This window comes from Lotus japonicus, chromosome 6, assembly GCF_012489685.1.
Source record: "Lotus japonicus ecotype B-129 chromosome 6, LjGifu_v1.2".
Classification (NCBI taxonomy): domain Eukaryota; kingdom Viridiplantae; phylum Streptophyta; class Magnoliopsida; order Fabales; family Fabaceae; genus Lotus; species Lotus japonicus.
In genome coordinates, this window is record NC_080046.1 from 42,791,595 (window position 1) to 42,812,860 (window position 21,266).

At 37.5% G+C, this 21,266-nt stretch overlaps 3 protein-coding genes across 3 annotated transcripts; 1 reads left to right on the forward strand and 2 right to left on the reverse strand.

Moving 5' to 3' along the window:
* Positions 1-344: 344 nt before the first annotated feature.
* LOC130725350 (sodium/hydrogen exchanger 4) lies at positions 345-13,205 on the forward strand. The gene is made up of 16 exons (XM_057576588.1): positions 345-398; positions 8,209-8,397; positions 8,771-8,889; positions 8,972-9,069; positions 9,183-9,242; positions 9,355-9,401; positions 9,917-10,150; positions 10,561-10,722; positions 11,291-11,337; positions 11,496-11,562; positions 11,671-11,771; positions 11,850-11,951; positions 12,123-12,267; positions 12,376-12,438; positions 12,677-12,760; positions 12,921-13,205. Exons 1-16 carry the CDS (start codon positions 345-347, stop codon positions 13,203-13,205), a joined length of 1,857 nt encoding a protein of 618 aa, XP_057432571.1.
* A 1,032-nt stretch (positions 13,206-14,237) lies between these two features.
* Positions 14,238-14,908, reverse strand: LOC130723667 (putative lipid-transfer protein DIR1). The gene is made up of 2 exons (XM_057574778.1): positions 14,521-14,908; positions 14,238-14,418 (listed from the first exon to the last, which is right to left on the reverse strand). The coding sequence occupies exons 1-2, from the start codon at positions 14,819-14,821 to the stop codon at positions 14,411-14,413; spliced, it is 309 nt and encodes a 102-aa protein (XP_057430761.1). The 5' UTR covers positions 14,822-14,908; the 3' UTR covers positions 14,238-14,410.
* Positions 14,909-16,452: 1,544 nt separating this feature from the next.
* On the reverse strand, positions 16,453-20,250 carry LOC130723666 (formin BNR1-like). The gene is made up of 6 exons (XM_057574777.1): positions 19,679-20,250; positions 18,374-18,485; positions 18,107-18,278; positions 17,842-18,023; positions 17,093-17,236; positions 16,453-16,788 (listed from the first exon to the last, which is right to left on the reverse strand). Exons 1-5 carry the CDS (start codon positions 20,089-20,091, stop codon positions 17,111-17,113), a joined length of 1,005 nt encoding a protein of 334 aa, XP_057430760.1. The 5' UTR covers positions 20,092-20,250; the 3' UTR covers positions 16,453-16,788; positions 17,093-17,110.
* Positions 20,251-21,266: the final 1,016 nt, after the last annotated feature.

Below are 21,266 nucleotides of genomic sequence, written 5' to 3' on the forward strand. Positions count from 1 at the left end.
GTGCTGACTCTGAAGCTGAGACAGTAAACGTGTGTCAGTATCTCTGATGCATAGTTCCTTGTGCCCGTGTGACAGTTTGTCATAATGAGTGTTGATGTGCTTCTCTCCTGCGTGTGATATGTGTATTTACTGTTACTATCTATCTTTAATTTTTAACCGTTGATTTTAAATTGCTTTTTGAATCAACAACGGTTATTTGTCAAAACCCACTATACACACACGTTCCCCTACACTTACGGTTTTACCTTATCCCTCTTCAGTTTTTCAAAACCTCTTACCCACGATCTCTCTCTCTCTCTATTCATCCTTCACCTTCAACCCAAAACCTTCAACCGACTCCAAAAATGGTGAGACAAACCAGAACTGAAGCTGCGGACGCAACCAGGTTCCCTCACATGGTAGTAGGGCAAGCTACAGGGCAATTGGGTCCTGAAAATCCAGATCAAGGTCAAGCGTCAGAGAAGATGATCCCAATCGCAGAACGGGGCTGTGCCGTTCACTGCGTGTATGCTCCTGAAGAACTCCAAGTACTTGCAGAATGGAGATTCGACCTAGACAACATTGCTGCAAATGGGTATGACCTGCGTCCTGAAGTTCAAGTTCAGGGATGGGAAGAGTACTTCAACAGGCTCAGAGGTCCCATTTATGATAAATTGGTCAAGGAATTCTGGAAGCACGCCGACTGCGATGACACTCAAGTGGTCTCCTACATTGCTGGAAGGAGAATCATCATTACTGAGAAGACGATTGTGAATCTGCTGGGTGCAGAAACTGCAAATGGGTATCGATTTCAACTGACAGAATCGAAGCTGAAACCCAGAACCAAGGATGAAACCAACAAGGCTCTGTACACCACCTACAAACCGGACAAGAGTGACTACAAGGCGGTGGATCTTCATCCCAAACTCAGAATCTGGCACAAGATTCTTCTTCACTGCATCAATCAAAGGCCGAAGGGCAGTTCTCCTGACTACATCAACTTCTGCCAGAAGGCGATGTTATTCTTCATTCAAGATAAGAAGAAGATCTGCCTCCCCTTCTTCTTGTTCTCTTACCTGAAGGAATGTATCAGGAAGTCAAGAACTACTGCCTCCATCAAGTCTGCCATCAAGTATGTTCCCTTTGGGAGACTGCTATCAGATCTCTTCATTGAGAGCAACCTCGTACGAGATCTGATCAATGCTGGCTGCACAGAAGATTTATCCACAATAGTCAGTGATGTCTTCACTGCCAATTCCCTGAAGAAGATGGGCTTGGTCAAGACGAAAATAGCCCCTGCTCATGAAGACACATCTGCTGAAATCAGACAAAGAAGGGTGCCTCTGAATGATTTCCCTCTGTGGACCCAAGCAGACAACCCAGAGGCTATTCTATGCTACATTGATGATCTGAAGCAACAAGGGTTTGAGATTGATGTAGATGAATTCTTCAGGCGATTGCCACCAGCTCAAGAGTTTGACTCTCCTCCGAAGAAGAAAGTTCAGAGGAAGATGGTCTTAGAAGAATCCTCTGAGGAATCTGATGTCCCTCTGAAGAAGAAGAAGGTTGACCAGCCTAAGAGGAAACATGCTGAAACCACTAAGCCAGATGATGGTGATGATGGTGATAATGAAGATGGTCCTTCTCCTCCCAAAAAGAAGAAGAAACAAGTTAGAATCGTGGTGAAGCCTACACGTGTGGAACCTGCTGCTGCAGTCATCAGGATGGAGACTTCTGCCAGAGTGACTCGCTCTGTCGTGCGTACAAGTAAGTCTGCTATCATTGAATCTGATGATGATTTAAATTCTATTGATGCACTTCCCATTTCTACTCTCCTCAAACGCACATCCACCCAACTCACTACAATCCCAGAGTCTCAACCTGCTGTCCAAGCCACATCTCCACCAGATTCCCCAAGGTCTTCCTTTTTCCAACCTTCCCAACAAGAAGCCCCTCTGTGGAATATGCTTCAAACACCACGTCCAGATGAACCAACCTCACCCATCACAATCCATCAAGATCCCATAATTCTTGAACCCTCTGTACATGAACTCATAATTCCTGCCCAACCAGAACCTAACACTAGAACGTCTGATCACTCTGTCCCCAGAGCATCAGAACGTCCGGTTGCCAGAACCACTGATACAGATTCTTCCACTTTCTATACTCCTGTATCATTCCCAATCAACGTTGCTGACTCCTCACCCTCAAACAACTCTGAGTCACATCATAAATTCATGGAGGTCAGAAAAGAAAAAGTGTCTGTCATTCCCGAGTATTACCTTACGGTCCCTAGCCCTAGGAGATATCCTGGACCTAGACCTGAACGTCTAGTTGACCCAGATGAACCTATTACGGCTGACCCTTTACATGAGGCAGATCCTTTTGCTCAACAAGCTCAATCTGACCCTGTCCATCAAGAGCAAATTCAACCAGAACCAGAACACTCTGTGTCTAACCACTCTTCGGTTAGATCACCACATCCTCTGGTTGAAACTTCTGACCCAAACCTTGGAGCCTCTGAACCACATGTCCAAACCTTTAACATTGGCTCTCCTCAAGGTGTTTCTGAGGCAAACAGTAGCAATCACCCAACCTCTCCTGAAACCAACCTCTCCATAGTTCCCTACACTTACCTCAGACCAACCTCTCTCTCTGAGTGCATTAATGTTTTTAATCATAAAGCTTCATTGATGCTACGCAACGTGCAAGGTCACACTGACTTGAGTGAGAATGCTGAATCTGTTGCTGAGGAGTGGAATAATCTGAGTACTTGGTTAGTAGCTCAGGTTCCTATTATGATGAGGCATCTGATTGAAGAAAGGGATCAGAGGATCGAAGCTGCTAAGCAGAGGTTTGCCAGAAGAGTGGCTCTGCATGAACAACAGCAAAGAACTAAACTACTTGACGCTGTTGAAGAGGCCAAAAGAAAGCAAGAGGAAGCAGAGGAAGCTGCACGTCAAGCAGCTGCACAAGCTGAACAAGCACGATTAGAGGCTGAGAGACTTGAAGCTGAAGCTGAAGCCCTTAGATGCCAAGCACTTGCACCAGTGGTCTTTACTCCTGTTGTTTCTGCTTCTATTCCAGCTCATCAATCTGCTCAGAATGTTCCTTCTAGCTCCACACAGTCAAGCTCGTCCAGACTCGATCTCATGGAACAACGTCTTGATACTCATGAGTCTCTGCTGATGGACATGAAGCAAATTCTTAAGGAACTTCTGCGTCGCTCTGACAAGCCCTAGTCTTAGGATCTCTTCGTTTTCCCTCTTAACTTAGTTTTATTTTAACTTCTTTTTATTTTATTTACGTTACTTTAGTTGTTATGCTTTGTTAGTTTTTGCACATACATATATATATTTGTCACATGTGTTTGCAAAATCTTATTTATTCATAATCATTATGCTTTTACATCATACATTTTCTTTCCTAAACTCTAGAATGGAGGATCCCTCCTCATTCTTCTGCACTCTCGGCGCTGCTCTGACCTCTCCTTCTCCAGACGATCCAGTGAATACTGGATGTTGTTGAGATTGACGTTTAGCTCATTCCTCTCCAGAATCTCTTCTGTTGTCTTGAGCTTCTTTTCTATGGTTTCCTTTTCTTCCAGTAGCCTCAGCTCAAGCTGGCTGAGTTCTTGAATTTCTTCCACGAAGGCAAGGAATTCCTTCAAGTCATTCTTCAGCTCTGGACAAAGGTTCTCTTCAAGCAGTGTCCTTGCTAGCTCTGGTATGGTCTTTGTACCATCTGGATGTCTTATGTTAAGGAACATGTCCTCCTCGAAGGCCTTCCTTCTGAGCTCTTCCAGTGTAACCATGTATGATGCCATTTTTTTTTCTTTCTTTTTATGGAATTGATCGAGTTGTGAAGCTTACCCTCCTCTAACTCGCTTTATATAAGCTTCCTTCGCTTCTTGGAAGTTATTGCTCCTACAGTTTCTCGAGGTTAAGTCCTTGGTAACTGAAGTTCTCTTTACTCCCGTGGCCGGTGGTAAACGATTCTTCTTTTGCATTAACTCCCCTCTTTAATTCGCTTAACTCTCATTCCTGCATCGTTTATTTCTCCTTATTTTTTTGAAACTTAGACCTTCTCTAAGGGGGAGTACCTTGTACTTCAAGCTAAGTTTTTCACACCCCATGCTTTTTGCTTATGACAAAAAGGGGGAGTACACCCAGTTTTTGATGTGTAAGCTGTGTTAGTGTGATTTATTTTTCTTTTGGAGAATTTAAGAGTTCCACCTTTATGACCATAGATGTGTCACTGGGCAAATACAAGGAATACATTTCACTTCCTCTGAAGTGATTATATTTGACTCTGATACCACTTATCGTTGACTCTGAATACTTATGCGCTCTGATTATTCTATTTCATCTATGTCATGCGCCTTTACTCTGAAATCTTACATTATTTAGCTCATAATCTAGACATTTCTAACGTTTTCATTAAGTCTTAGATTCAGGGGGAGCTATGCTCAGAATCAAGCTGTGACTTGGATTCAGAATGAGTAAAATAAACTATTCACATCAGGATAAGTCTTATTCTATATCTCTAAACTCTGAGTGAATTCAGTTTATTGTTTAAGGATTGTTCATCAAAATACTTAGTTTTGTCATCATCAAAAAGGGGGAGATTGTAAGATCAAGTTTTGATCGTGTAGTACAACTCTATGTTTTGATGATTACAAGTTAACATTTAAGTATGAACAATTATGGTACTCAAACGTGTTTTTCTGAGTGTGCTATTTACAGGCTCTGACCTCAATTCAGTCTCACACAAATCAGAAACACTGTGCATATAGAGTGACCCAAGCAACGCTTTCGCAACATCTATGTTCACTCTGAACAGTAGAAACGCTTCAGAAGATCTGAAGTTATACAAGCTCTGATATGGACTCAATCACATGAAGTTCTGAAGATCCAGAAGTTCTGACAACCAAGAGACTCTGAAGGTTCAGACGTTCTGATGGTGTAGAAGACTCTGAAGATCCAGAAGCTGAAAAGTGGAAACTCTGATGTCTAGAAGCAAGAAACTCTGAAGACCATGTACTTCCCTCTGAGTTCAGAATCAGAAGATACAACGGTCAGAGGATCTGTGCTTTCCCTCTGACTCTGATCAACTGGCTTCACAAGTTCCAACATGAAGCATTCCCCTGATCAGAAGTCTCCTAGGTTTAAATGTCAAGTCGCTATCCAAGTACAAAAGCATATGTACTATCCTGACGACCTACCTAACGTTCTCAGCCACAGCAGAAGCTGGAATTTCCAGAACCGCCCTCCAACGGTAGCATTTCCATGCAGCGTTCAAACCCTAATCCTTGGAGTATAAATAGAGGCTGAAGATTGAAAGATGTGGTTGGATGAATTACACACGCGCAAGCTATATTCAAAAACCTTCTAAGCATTCTTTCATCTGAATTCATTGTGTTTACTATTAGCTTTTCAGAAGCAAATCTCTTGTAAACATTCTTTCTTAAACAGTTTGTTTAGTTACCTTTAGGAGATCAAGGTTGATCGGATCCTAGAGAAGACTAAGAGAGTGAATCTTAGTGTGAGCTAAGTCAGTGTAATTGTTAGTCACTTGTAGGTTTCAAGTGCAGTTGTAACACTTTACCTAATTAGTGGATTGCCTTCATTCTAAGAAGGAAGAAATCACCTTAACGGGTGGACTGGACTAGCTTGAGGGATTTATCAAGTGAACCAGGATAAAAATCCTTGTGTGCTTTTCTATCTCTTATCTTTAGCACTTAGTTCTCGAAAAGATTTGTCAAAATCTTTAAGGTGGAAGCTTTATCTTGAAAACGTTATTCAAACCCCCCCCCCTTTCTACCGTTTTTCATACCTTCAATTGGATCCCTGCAGGGAGGTTCTACCTCGACTATTCGCCATACTTACTGTCCTACCACTTCTCAAGTGCATAAAACTAACTCACGCAAGCAAGGACGAAAAACAAGTAGCAAAAACAATAAAACTTCACACAAAATGCTTCTGTAAAACTTGGTTTTCACAAAAACGGTCCCACTGGGCGTGCCAATTTGTTTACCGTGATATTTGGTAAACAAACATCTTCCAAGTTCGACTGGAAAAAGTTCAAGAGTTTTGCGAATTAAGGGTTCTTTTGGGAAAACGTCTTGCCAAAGCGCGTGTGAAATCGGGTTTTTCGACAACCGTGTGTCAAAGGGTAAAAGGTAATAAAGATTCGAAAGCAAAATGCAAAACAATCAAAAGTGCTTGAAGATAAATTCACTGATTAAAAAGCTTTACACCAATCCAAACTCATAAAATCGACAATAAATCTAACAAAAGCAACAATGGCAACAAATTCGAAAACTATCTAAGTGCAGGAATCATAAACGACTGGTTCGGCAACATACTCCTCCATGATCACATTAGGCTCGTTGAGTCTCTTTGATGCGGACATGAGAGCTTTGTAGTGATTTTTAGAGCTGAGTTGGGAACCTCTTTTCTGAATTAGATTCTCCTATTTATAGAGCTCCATGTCCCGCGTGTCCTTGGCGGTTTTCTTCCCTGCTGGATGGGTTAGTGGGTCTGATTCCCCCACGATCTGATGCTTGCCCTGGAAGTTTCATGCGTAGTGGTGAGGGTCGTGTTCTTCAACTGCTTCTTGGCCACGTAATCAGCCATCGTGGTGATAAACACATGCTCTCCTAACCAACTTAGTCAATGCTGCACGTGTTAAATATGCTCGTGTTTGTAGCAACGGTTACCAGTGTCCCTTTGTCGAATTCGGCTACCTATTTAACTTGGCGTTTTTTCTTAATTCCCTTGGTCCATTTTCGACTGCCCCATGCGTTTTGGGCCAAACATTTTGGGCCAACAAGTACATATTCAATTCAAACATGACAAAGATGAGTATGTGAGAATAGATACTTTACACTATACTTGAAAAGTGAGCTTGTATTTATTACAAGCACTTACAATTAATATAATTGTATATAAATAATAAAATATACAAGTATGATGTTGATGGTGGGATCCACTATATAAACTTTTAAGAGTTGTTGGGTTAGAGTAAAAAGTTAGTAAAGTGGTGCAGATGATGTTTTTTTTTTTGATAAGCAATGGTGTAGATGATGTGACATTATGAGGAATTATAAAAAATGAAGTGTAAATATTTTAGTGAGTATGATGGATGTAGATGCCGTTAAAAATAACAATAACTTATTTTTCTCTTCTCTCGTGACTTTCCCTGTTCATCGATCTCTGCAGAAGTAAGAATCATTCGTTGAAGCTTTGCTTACCCAGTCCATAACAAAGTTCAATCTAATCACCTCATCAATTCATCCTTTTTTCAGATTTCGTCTTTTTCAATTCATCAATTCACCTTGTTTCAGATTTCGTTTTCATCATCCTTTTGTAGCAATGTTCAGGCCCTTTCTTCACCTTTTTTTTTGTGATTTTTGCTGGCTTTTTTAAAAAACAGAACATGATATGAAAGAGGTTAATTTTGATGGTTTTTCCCAAGAAATTATCATGTTAATGAAGTGAGTTCTTTATTTATGGAAAATGTTATGAATGCTTCATCTATGGAAGGTTGCATACCAACCATTTGATAAATTGTTTAGATATTATCAAGTGTCAACATTTATGTACGTATAAGGTGTATAAAGTTGCATACCAACCATTTGATAAATTATTTAGATGAGTATATGTGAAAACACATAGCTTATTGTTAAACAACTTTTAGGTTAAAAGTTATATTTAAGTTGTAAAAATATGAAAATCACGAAATAACTTTAGTTTTATTTTTATAACTCTTATTTTTAACTTTAACTTATAAGTAACTTTTAAACTCTAAAAAAGCCGGGTCATACAACGCACATGTATTATAAGAAGTAATAAGTACGTTAAAAAAAAAGGTAATAAGTAAAGTAATCGTAATAAGAGTTACTTTTAGAATAAAATAATTCTTCCTCATAATAAGGTATCTAAATTTTTAAAATTAGATTTTATATTCTAATGATGATTTAGGATAAGATAAGATTTTATTGTTTTTATTTTACTCGACTTTGTAGTTAGCTTTTGGTACAAATTTAGTTTTTATATATTTTACACGGGAATCAATAATTTATGTAACAAACTATATCAAGGTGACACGTTAATGTAGTCCTACTACGTGCCCCTTCTGCAACTACTTACATATTAATAGGTGGTGTTGAAACAACTTTGTGTTTGTGCAGACGCTTCATTTTCATCAAACATCATATTTAGCTAGTTAACAATGGCGGCTATGGTGGCGGCACTGAACTTGACAGATGGTGAGGCGGCGAGCAATCTTGCTCACGACCATGCACAGGTGGTTCCTATCTCAATCTTCGCCGCTGTTCTCTGCCTCTGTTTGCTATTTGGTCACTTGTTCGAAGGAAATCGATGGCTTAATGAATCCATTGTCGCCATTGTAGTGGTAATTGACACACAATTCACTTTCTTCTTCCTTTACATTACTCAAATCCATGGCACCAATTTGTTTGGATAGTTTTATTAGGATTAAGGCAAACCTTGTACTACAAACCTCCTTTATGAGGTTCAAGAGGTCAAACCCACTTGTGAATTTAATGTAAACAGTTTTTTATCTTGCAATGCAAGAGGCTGATTCCACGACTCGAACATGTTCGCAATGTTTTATGGCAGCAACTGTACCGTTGCATCGAGCACTTTTTATTAGGAAGGATTATAAAAAGAAAAATTAATTTGAATACAAACTATCATTTAGGCCTCTCAATAATTAACTGAGATATCCCATGCTTCATAGTCTTAACATTCTCCTTTGTTTGTAGGGATGCATTGCTGGAATTATACTCTTACTACTTACAAAGGGGAAGAGTTCTCACATCCTTATATTTGATGAAGAATTTTTCTTCTTATATCTCCTTCCTCCCATAATATTCAATGCAGGGTAAAAGCTTCTGTCTTGTGTTTAGAAGCTCTTGTGTGTCCAATTTTTTTAATGATTTTAATATATTTATCCTTGCTAACAGATTTCAGGTGAAGAAGAAACAGTTCTTTCATAACTTTCTAATCATCATGTTATTTGGGGTGATTGGTGTTTTCATTTCATCTTTAATTATCACAACCGGTAATGACTAAGCTCCTAGTTTTCCTTTCCTGAAATTAATTGTAGCACTATCACTGAAAATTTACATGGGATTCATTATTCACCTATTAAGCATTTGCATTTGGTTCACCTAGGCAGCTGGTGGATATTCCCCAAGTTGAACTTCCTTGGCTTGACTGTGAGAGATTATCTTGGTGAGATCATTGCATCATCTCAATTTACACAAATAGATACTATATTTATAATGTTTCATGACCTATATATATCAGATTTTGATGGTAATTAACCTATTTTAATTTTAATCAGCTATAGGAGTGATTTTCTCATCCACCGACACAGTTTGCACGCTACAGGTTGGTTAGATTGGTACATGACTTTCCTTAAAAAAATAAAATTTATTTTTCAAATAACGTACCCCGCAACTCTTTTTTTATGGCTTACCAGCTTTGCTTTTAGTTTGAAGAAGTTTACTTGCAATTTGGTATTAATGTTTAATAGGTTGCAAAAATGTTAGAAGGGGCAATGTGTAACATACAGAGTAATTAACATTTTTTGTGTTTGGATACCAGTTATGTACAAGACGAAAGATTCATAAGAAGAGTTTCATTCACTTTTTAAAGTGTTTGCTAGTGTCCATCCATTTACACTTGAGCCAACGGATATCTAAACATAGAAATTAATGTTAACTAAAGTTTAATGTTTTCATTTTAAAACAAAGTTGAGGTTAAGTAACTTTATTTTGAGGTTGTTATTTGAAAAGGTGTGGAACTACTGGGACCTGTTAGGTTTCTTGATTATTATAGTCCCTAAAGGACTATTCATGTAATTATACACACATGGTCAACAATGTATCTGCAATCTGCTGTAGGTTCTCCATCAAGATGAAACACCTTTACTATACAGCATAGTCTTTGGGGAAGGAGTGGTAAATGATGCAACATCAGTTGTTCTCTTCAATGCAGTGCAAAAGATTGATGTTTCAAAGCTTAATGGAAAGACGTTCGGCGTTCTTGGAAATTTCTTGTATCTATTCTCAGCAAGCACTTGCCTTGGAGTTGTAGTGAGTTCCAGTGATGAACATTGCATGCAGATATTTTTATGTGTGTTATCACATGACTTTACATATTTCAATAAATCCTCTAGTTTAGTTGATAGCACTGCCTTCACATAAAAGAGCATTCATGACTGAAGTTTACTAGTTTTTGTTTTGCTTCTATTATATAGTTTGTCCTTGGGAGTTGGGAATTCATATTAGGTTCAAAATATTGTTTGCATTTTCAACTCAGATTATTATTATGGATTTTCTTGCTGACTTGTAATGAATATCAATCATGGAATTTGTACTATTTGTTTCTTATAGAAAAATAAGTTTCCTTAGAGAAAAGATAAGGAAAGTTCAATTAGGGTGAACATAAAGTATCCTCTTAAACAAAAGGCCTAAACCAGATAGAGAAAAACAAGAAACTAAGGGTCTGATTGATTTAAGGAAATGATTTTTGTTTTTATTTTCAGTTTTTACTGATAATTACAAAAAATACTAGCTTCTTCTCACTTTCTATGCTGCTTGCAGAAATTTGTATAAGAAATGATACAAATCCTTTAAATCAGGATAGAAGAGAAATTAAGGTGATAAATTGGATTTCTAAATGGTCTTTCAGGGAGAAAATTATTAAGGTTAGGGGAATTAGTATGGAACTTAAAAGGATTTGCAAGAAAATTCTCCAGAAGAATCCAAAGTTTCCTATTTGAATTACTAGAAAGTGTCAAGTAACCACTTATCCCAAAAAGCTTAAGTTTTTGGGTAAGGGTCATATCAATGGTTTTACATTATATTCTAACACGCCCCCTCGCGCAAGAGCCCTTTGGGCTTGAAGCGTGGAGAAATGCACAGGCCCACCTACCATGTGCTTAATTAAATTCCACTTTTTAATTAGAAAGTGAGGAGAGCAAGGATCGAACTCTAGACCTTTCAGCCATAGAGGCTCTGATACAATGTCAAGTAACCACTTATCCCAAAAGCTTAAGCCCTTGGGTAAGGGCCATATCAATGGTTTTACATTATATTCTAACAGAAAGGTAGTGGAATTAAGAAGAGCAAAGTGTTAGTGAATTGAAAATGCATTCATTTATTTTAAACTAATTTTCAAACATTGTTATTAGTCCAATGCAACTGAATGGATGGTCCTTCTTCCTTTTCTTCTACTATCATTTCTTTAAATCAATTAATGCATATTTCATGCAGGCTGGACTTCTCACATCATATCTCTTGAAAGCCTTAAGCTTTGGAAGGTTTGTATTATTGTTCTCTAAAAATTCTCCATGATGGTATTTTCAGAATGATCTGAAATGTGAATATCAAAGTTTAATGATTTCATTTCAGATTCTGGAATTAATGTGGAGAAATTTTAAGTACATGTTAATAAATTTATCCCTGCTTATGCCTGCAGACATTCAAGTGTTCGTGAAGTTGCATTGATGGTGTTAATGGCATACCTATCCTACATGTTGGCAGAGGTATTGTAAAATTGTACTTATGATAAAGTTCAAACTAAAACCTTCTATATTTAGTTAATAAATAACTACCCTTTTTGTCATCCATCTTATCTGAAAATTCTAACACAGCTACTCGAGCTAAGCGGAATCCTTACTGTTTTCTTTTGTGGAATATTTATGTCACATTATGCATGGCATAATGTTACCGAAACTTCACGAATCACAACGAGGTATTGATTGATCCATCAAAGATTTAGTAATTTCCAGATTCTATGTCTGAGATTTCTGACTTGGTTTCCCTTCTCCAGATATGTGTTTGCAGCAATGTCGTTTATCGCAGAAACCTTCATATTTCTGTATGTGGGCATGGATGCACTTGACTTGGCGAAGTGGAAGATGACAGAATTGAGGTCCTAATCCTTTCTACAAGTTCGGTTTGCATTATCTACTTAATGTTGTATTTCTGAAATCTTCTTAAGAATAAATTGTGAGATACATTGCATCATATCACCTTAGCACCCATCCGTAATAGCTCTGTTTCAGTAATCAAGATTCTCCTGACAATTTCTTCTTCTCTGCAGTTTTGGAAATTTGATGGGAATTTACAGCAGCTTAATCTTTTTGATATTGCTTGGACGCGCCGCATTTGTTTTCCCTCTCTCTGCGTTTTACAATTATATGAATAGGCGTTCCGAACAAACACCAAGTATCACATTCCAACATCAGGTTATTAAACAAGTTTTGTGTGATATTCTCAGACTGCTGGTGTTACAGTTAATTGAGAAAATATTCTGAAATTATTTATTGGCATCGTGACGTTGATACATCATACAGATAATCATTTGGTGGGCTGGTCTAATGAGGGGAGCAGTCTCCATTGCTCTGGCTTTCAAACAGGTATGTGTATGAAATTTAAATTTATAGACATTACAATTGGGAAGAAATTTTTTGTTAAATAAGCATGTTATACAAAAGACATGCTGAAAAGTGTTTCTCAATCCATTATCTAGTTTTGGAGATTTCTATGGAAACCTTAAGTAATTTACAATTGGATTATGTACGGTGATGCATTAATGAATAATACCACGGTACCTTAAGAAGGAAGCAACATTGAATTATCCTCTTGTTTTTGCAGTTCACGTATTCTGGGGTTACTTCTGATCCAGTTAATGCAACAATGATTACCAACACTATTATCGTTGTCCTTTTCAGCACGCTGGTGAGTTAACGCATTTCTCTTAATCTTGAAAATAAGTACAACTTGGAATGTTTCATAGTGAAATGATTTCATGCAAATCCTGTTATCCATCTTGGTATAGTTTAATCTTATAATTTGGTCTAAGATTTAAGTTATTGATATAGCATCAATATCATTTCAGGGGTTTGGTTTTCTCACAAAGCCACTGATTAGATATCTGCTTCCCCACACTACCACAAGGAGAAACATCAGCCGCGAAGAATCCGGTCCACCCGTTGTGGATTTAAACCTACCTTTGCTATCCTTTGAAGAGTCGACAGCAACCAACATCAGCCGCGCAAAGGAGAGTTTGTCCATGTTAATAGAAAGCCCTGTGTACACCATACATTACTATTGGAGGAGGTTTGATGATTCCTACATGAGACCGATATTCGGGGGACCGCGTCGTAACAACTCAGTTTGCTAGCCAGAAAGCAAATCATGTACACTCGGTGATGATGCAGTTGGAAAGCAAGTGGTAATCCATGTGAATCCAGTTTTGAAAAATGAACTAGCTTCCTTGAGCACTGTTTTGTGTACATACTCAGGTGAAGAATACAGTAGAATCAGGAACCTGTTGTATTTAGAATCTAACACTGTAGGGTGAAGGTGAACTAACTTGAAACTTTTGAGGAATTTAATATTTTCCTAACAGTTATGATAGTTGCAGCAAGTTGGCAACAGCAACTTTTGAGTCTATGCATGCTATGGAAAATTTTGTGATTGGTTAATACAGTCCAGTTGAGATAATTTCATGAGCAAGTTTGATGATTTGCATATGTTTTTGGATTTTTTTACCTTTTATTTTGGCTTAATGCTACTAGGGGCTACATTTCCTAAAATTTTGTATTGCCTTAAAATGGGTTTTTAAATGCTTTAGTCCTAATCTTATTTCTCTTTTTTTGGCATTGAATTCAGAAATATAGAAACAAGCATTTTATTTGATGGATAGGCGATTGAAGCGTATTAGAATTCAACTTAAGTCAAAGTGTCTAACTCTTCCCTAAAGAGCACATGGGTGAGGAATGCTCTACTTATATAAGGACTTGTTGTTTCCACATCTTTAAGACAGGCTCGTGCACCATCTTAGAATTCATGTTAGGCTCTTGTACAATCTTAGAATTCATGTTAGACCTAACTCTACTTGAACATTTAGCTTAGAGGTAAAGGTTGCTTTAATATTTATAAACACTTGTTTGGTCGTATCTCTAGTAAATGTGGGACTTCTAACAAAGTGGGAGGGGCATGATATATGTCTTGATAACCTTTTTATCATGTGGGAACTGAATTTGGTAGATACCTTTGAATTGTAGTACATCACATAACTTTGGAAGATATTATTGTCATCATGTGTTAGCTTGTTAGGATGTTAGTTTAGGGATTATCTTGTAACTGTTGAAAAGCAATGTTGACTTGGGTTAAAGCACCCTTATGCTTCCATCCAATAAAATGTTGGCCATTCAAAAAAATAACATAAACTTTGTAAAATGTACTAGATAGGAAACTGATACATCATACATCTTGCTGACATGTAAGAAAAGGCAAAGACCAAAAACAAACTACTTAGTTATTTAAGGGGGCATCCAATGCTAATGCAGCAAATGAAGGTGGAGTTGATTCCCAAGAGTTCCTTCAAGCCACTGCAAAATGAAGAAAAATCATGAGTAACCAAACACTATGATGCCAAAAACAGAAGTCTAAGTTGTATTCATTTCAGGCATAAGAATAGGATTGTTGATTACCTTTGCATTGACGTGGTGTTTTGAGACCACATTTACGGGGTAATGCCAAAGCATTTGTGGGGTTGATTCCAACTGAAGGTAGGAGAGACTTGTATCCACAAAGGCAAGTCAAGTTGGCATGTCTGATAACTGCACAGCATTTTTCCTTTGGTTTTGGAGGGTATTTGCCAGTAATTGCTTCTCGGCATAAATCTAGTTGTTTAGGTGAGTCAATGCCACATAATGAAACAGCTTTTTGGGCACCCCCTAACAACAAGGCAACGAGCAATGTTGTTGCCACTAGCCAATGCACCTTTGCCATACTCTCCTCCTTAACTAGGTTACTTAGTAAGAAGCTAAGTCAAGTGTGTCATTCTCAGTTTTAGCCAGAATGTTAATTTAAAGTGGAATAGTGGAGTCTAGAGTAGTGTTGGAATATTATTTTGTGTTAGCTTCACTTACTTTAAGGAGTGTCATGTGAATCCACTCTGTCTCTGTAGATGTTCACGGGATTGATATATAGATAACAACAATTAAGGATGGGATCTTGACCACAACAAAACAAACATTAAGCCGGCCAATTTTTGCTAGTAAACAAAAATGGTTCATGTAGCCAATTGAAAAAGGCATGAATCTCTTTAGTATAACAACTTTGATATATTCACATTCTATTTTTCTTATATCTCATTTTTGCTCAATTTTTTTCTTTTTATAATAACTTTGAATCTCTTTTGTTTCTATCACATTACTCATCATGTCTCTCACTCCGACCTTTTATTATTATTATCTCTATTGGATGTTTTGTGGATGGAATGAATGTGAAGATATATTTTTTCTTAGTTTAATTGTTGATATATATTAAGCCTAAAGCATAGTATGTCAATGTCTTTTCAACAATTTGAATCTCTACCTCCATTTTTCCTTTCTTTTTTTGTCAACTATCCCTATCCAGTACCGACAAAGGTTGAAGGAAAGTTTTACCAAAACGTTAAAAGACATGTTATGAGTACATGGTAATATGTTATACTCTATTGTAGGAGTGTTGGGCTACATGACAATATGAGAGAAAAGTTTGTGTAATATAAATGAGAATGTTAATATGGATGAGTGGGAACACTGGAAAGGATAAAATACGCAATAAGCGGGTTAGAGAAGATATTGGAGTGATGCCTATTGTGGAGAAGCTTACATAAAACTGGTTAAAGTAGTATGAACATGTACAAAGAACACCTGTGAAGACACCGATGAGAAGGGTTGATAATATGGTCTTTAGTCCTGCTAAGAGCAGTAGAGGGCATTGGAAGACATCGTTAAAAATGGTTTCATTATTAATAGCAGCCCTCATAATTTAGTTTTTATCAAGCTCAATAATGTAGCATGATTCATAGAGCCAACCTCACTTAGTGAGATAAGACTTTCGTTGTTGTTGTTGTATCTCTATCCTATTATCCTATGAGAAGAATTTTATTAATTGGACCGCATACCTTGTATTTTTAAGATGCATAGCATTCATGTCTTGCAGTCCATCGAGTTGCACCACAAATATTAAAAATAAACGAAAGTGACTTTTGTACCATGACAACATTTATAATATATTTAGATCAACTTACCTATCCTTCATAATGAATTTCGACATTCATATGTTAATTACATGAGCTTCTTCTCAAAATTAACTTTATTTTTATGACCTTCCGGAAACGTAACTCCAAATAAGTGGAGAAGGAGGAGAGTCGTACTATAGGAATTTGTTTGATTTTGGCTAACAAAATAAAAAGGGGGACAAAATTGGATAACGTAGTCTACGAGGTTGTGGTGCCATTCTTAAACCAAACCAAAAGCACTTCGATAACCGTTTTTATGATCTCAGTGGAGATTTATAAAATAATACACATGTATTTTTATTGAAGAAAAACACTATAGGCATCGAACTTAATCTACTTTTTCTCAGAAATCTTATATGTGCATCTATCAAGCTGCATTTCATTAACTACTCATAAATGGCAAGAGCCAAGTTTGACGGATACATCAGTTTCTTTCCTATTGTCAGCATTATACAAGTGTCAGAATACCCACAGGTCATTCTAACCTACACGTTAAGTTAGACAACAAAACACAACCTAAAAGCACAATGCCACGCCCAAAATGAAAGTTGTCCCTGCATCTTCATTCTGCTAATAACTTATAAACATAAACTAAAGACACAAATTAATCAGTCAAATTACAGAACCATATTAACATGCAGTCAGGATCAGCTCGTACTGTACTGGAATTAACACCACAGATCTGTCACTGCAACCAAAAGACAATATTCATCAATTCTATGAATAATAAATATCATTTGGAAATGAAAAAAAAAAAAACCGAATGGAGTATTTTCAGTTAACACCATGCAAAATACAAGTAACAAGTGGTTCCATTCCATTCTGATTGATAATATTATCCTGAAATATAAACAAAATACTGCAGATGCAAAGATTCAACAGCATCATAGACAATAATAAGTCTAGCAAATTATGGAAGAGATTCTGAAAAAAAAAAGAGCACTGCATTGGTTTTGGAGGACAAATTTGTTGTATGTGTAAACTATACTAACCATAGAATGCTGTCAGCATCATGATCTCCTAAAAATATGATGACGGCCCAAAACTTCTGGTATCCCCAATGCTGAAATGCTTTCGCAGCCAAAGATCTCCTGAAGCTTTGCATCGCACATAATTGCCATAGGATTCACAGGATCCTAGGAATATAGAAGGGTTGTGTAAGTCAACGTGTTCCAACAAAGTTCACAATACATGATTCATTATCCATAATTCCATATAATCACATCACTCAAATTTTTTCTTTTCCAAACTAATTGTGGGAAAAATTAAACTACTCGGATTGCTCTTCTCCCTGCTAATCTTGTATAACCATACTTGCCTTCAAATCCATTAGCACAGAAGCTAGAATACACGTCTGTTTGTGCTCAGAGTAAAAAAATAGTAACTTCCTAATGTGCCTAATATTAGAGCACTACAATCAAATTAGACTGACAAAAGAACTAAGATATCAAGCTTTGGTCCTAGATTTAATTGTGTTAGGTAAAACAGAAAATTATTACCATGCAAATGCAACAAAATACTAGTCAATAAACTAAAATGTTCAAGCAGAAAAGACCAACATGTTTGGAGTGGTAAAACTGGAAGAATAAACATAGAACTGTGACAGAGTTTAGTAGTTCAGAAATCTTCAACAGTTGAATTATATAGTGATCAATAATTATCATTATCATTGTATTTGACTTCAATGCGGCAGCACCAATGTGCATGAACTTCTTATAATTTTTAGCTCTCCTTAGCTTACCTCCAACTGCTTGACCTTAATGTACTCCCAGATACGCCTCAGAACCTCTGACTGTAGCATCTCCCTTCCAGTAACGCCAAAAAAGTTGGCAAGTGTATCAGATATTATCACAGAAGGAGCAGGTTCAGCACTTTTGGTTCCTGACTCCACATCTACCTTCTGCCTCTTTGGAGCAGGCTGTTCTGAAAGTGCCAAGAGATGAAGAAATCAGTCTAATGAAGAAAACTACAGTTCCCTAAAAAATCACCATAACCCAGATACCTACTGCTTGGTTCAAGGGCGATTATGTGTTTAGCTAGTAACTTATTCATCTTGAACATATCAGTACAATCCGTCTCAAACACCACGCGCAGTTCATCATTGCAAATTATTTTCCTTTTGTTGCTAGGATCTTGGAGATTGTTTTTCCTTATGTAAGCCCAGAGTTGCTTTACGATCTAAACCAAGGCATTCCACACATCAGAAATCTTGCTGAAAACTATATTGAAATACGTAAAGGTAAACAAAAAACTTCAAAAATATTAGTACAAACCTCAGTCCTTGGCAATGCTGGCTGGCCAACAATGACCTGTAGTTCAGGTGAAACACCACAAAGTTTGTTGAGACCTCCAGGGCCACCTCTTCTCTTCGGCTTAGTTTGAGTACTGCAAGACAGAGAAACAAGAAGAATATTATAAATCCACATCACCAAACAACAATAGAAAACTCAACTGTAATTAGAAAGCAAAGTTTAACAGAGGAGTGCTAACAAAACTCTCTCTCACACCCTCTTCAAGTGTTGTTAATTGCAGATCGCGCAAAATAGTGGAAAGCCAAAATTACGCTGTCATATAGCGGATTGCGTTGCGGGCAATTGAGAAAGTTGCCAATGCGCGGCTGTTATTGATGGCTGAAACTCACCGGAAACTCGTCCGAGAAGCCTACTTAGAGTCGCCCAACATATAAGAGAGAAAAAGATTCCAGGTCATCATCGATGGAGCATGGAGGAAGATGAGAGGATTTGTGTTTACGGGGTTTCGACGTAACTGAATCAGTGCCTCCCCGAATCCTTATGTAGAAAGTTTTAAAGGAAAAAATGCTCATGTGCAATCACGTGAGCCTGGTTTTTAATTGGGGGGAAAAGACTAACTTATTTCCACTATATCCGCGATTCACCGCCACAGGCGCAATCTCGCCAATAGCATTTTCTACATTTTCCACTACGGCGACAAATAGACAAATAGACAACCGAAAAAATTCCTAACAGCATGTTGTCTTATTATACTACCGTGAACTTAACTGGCGACTATATATGTCTATGTTGCTGACATACATATCTGTTAATTCTAATTATTAACAGATACATATCTGACTATAAAGGCTCCCACTTTCCCTCTCTGAGAATTTACTATTTATAGTGCTGGTTGATAGCTTACAATGAAGAAGAACATACCATATGTGTTTAGTGAACTTTAAAAATCGAGCAGAACGAGACGTCTTTTTAAAACATCACTTCATTGCAATCAACATAATCTCAGCCATTATGAGAATATTATGAGAATACTACTCTAAGAACATTACCAACTTAGCATCATTTGATAAAACTGAATCTTAACATACCAAGACCTATCTTCAAAAAATTTCATTTTCCCCCCACACCCTAACTACTAGAAAACAACAAACACTAAGAAAATTATGGGCAAAAATAGAAACTACTGATTTAAGTAGCATTAATTAACAAATCCAGAGCCTCTTCTCTTCCTTCTATTTTACCTCACTTCTCATTCATGCAAACACTTCAGAATTTAAAATATATATATATATATATATATATATTTTTTTTTTTCAAAAACCTAACCTATCCTTGGGAGCTTCATTGCGAGGGACATGAGGCGGAGACGGAGGAGGAGGAGGAGCTTCAGTGCGAGCAGCCTCAGCGACAGCGGGAACAGGGTTGGAAGAGAAGGTCTGAAACGAGGAAGTGACAGGTCCATGGGGGTAATTAGGGTTTTGGTGAAGGGCAAAATGGTCTTTCGGAGGTGGTGGTTGGTGCTGATGGGGTTGTTGCCTCTGCGGCGGCGGTTGTTGTTGAGCGAGGAGGAGGTTGATCTGAGCGGCGATGAAATCGAGCTTGTGAGAGAGGTCGTGGCCGAGGTTGGTTTGAAGCTGGTGAAGCACTTGGTTGAGCGTGGTGAATGTTGGTCTTCTAGGGTTTGATTCTCGAAGGAGAGATTGCAATGCTTCCGATATTTCTTCCTCTGTAACCACCATCGCAAGGAAACAGAAATTAACGGACACTCTTTTCTCTCTCTCTCTCTCTCTCTCTTTCTGGTGTTGAGGTTGTCTGTCGTTTCTTCTCTCTCTCTCTCTCTCTGTCTCTATGCCATGCTTACTTGCTCTTTCTCTCTCTTTCTATTCTATCTTCGTTTAGAAACAGAAAATGACAATCGTCTTACGAGGCTCAATTGTAGCTTGCCACGTGTTTTTTCTCCGAAGATTTCAAAGCTCATTGAAATTAAATCATAAACCTCTAATGTTTCAAAGTTTTATTTAGGGACTCTAATGTTAAACGGTTTGAGTTTTTTTTTCGTAAAGTTGGATAACACGTACTCAACTTGAACGATAGTTAAAGTGATAAGAGTTAGAAGATATATGAGTTGGTGGAGGAGGTTTAGGGGATCAATACCTTAAAGGTGTAATTTATCCGATATACCAAAAAAGTTGGATAACACCATTAGCATGAAGTTAGTTGATATCGTTGTAATAAGTGCAAGTAAGATAATGATAACTTTGAGCAGGTTATATTCGAAAACTTTAGTTCCCAAAACACACATAGAATGCTATTGGAATTTTAAAAATTCACTAGTACATATTCATGTTATAGCTCGAGCCCCCTAATCCATAGGTGTGTATGACACATAATTCACATTCATCTCCTTCATTGTGAGTGGTGTGCCGGTAGTGACCTAAGGGGAATGTGGGGATCCCCTACCTGTGCTTGAATTGTTTGAGCAGTCTCACTAGTATGTGAGGTGGTATATATGCAACAGATGTACCTCGAGTACAGTGAAGGGATGGAATGGACATTGTTCTTTATGCCCAACATATATGGCTACAACATGACGGTGTTCACATCCATATCATCCAAATCAAGTTTGTTGAGTATTATGGTTGGTGATTGGCTGGATTTTGCTTAAACAATGTGTTCAAGTATAGATGTGTAAATGTGATGTGTTAAACAACATGTGTTGTCTGATGTGCGACCATATGTTCTAGCATTGGGAGAAACATTATGCTACTAGTCGATGTGTGTTGTCGTGTTAGTTGTTCTGAAGATTGTTGTGATGATGCGCGTTCCAAGCTGTGAAAATCTTCTTAGTATTTGGTAGAATTAATCTAATTAGAGTAATAAGATTAATTTTGTGTGAACCAATTAAAGCTTGAAG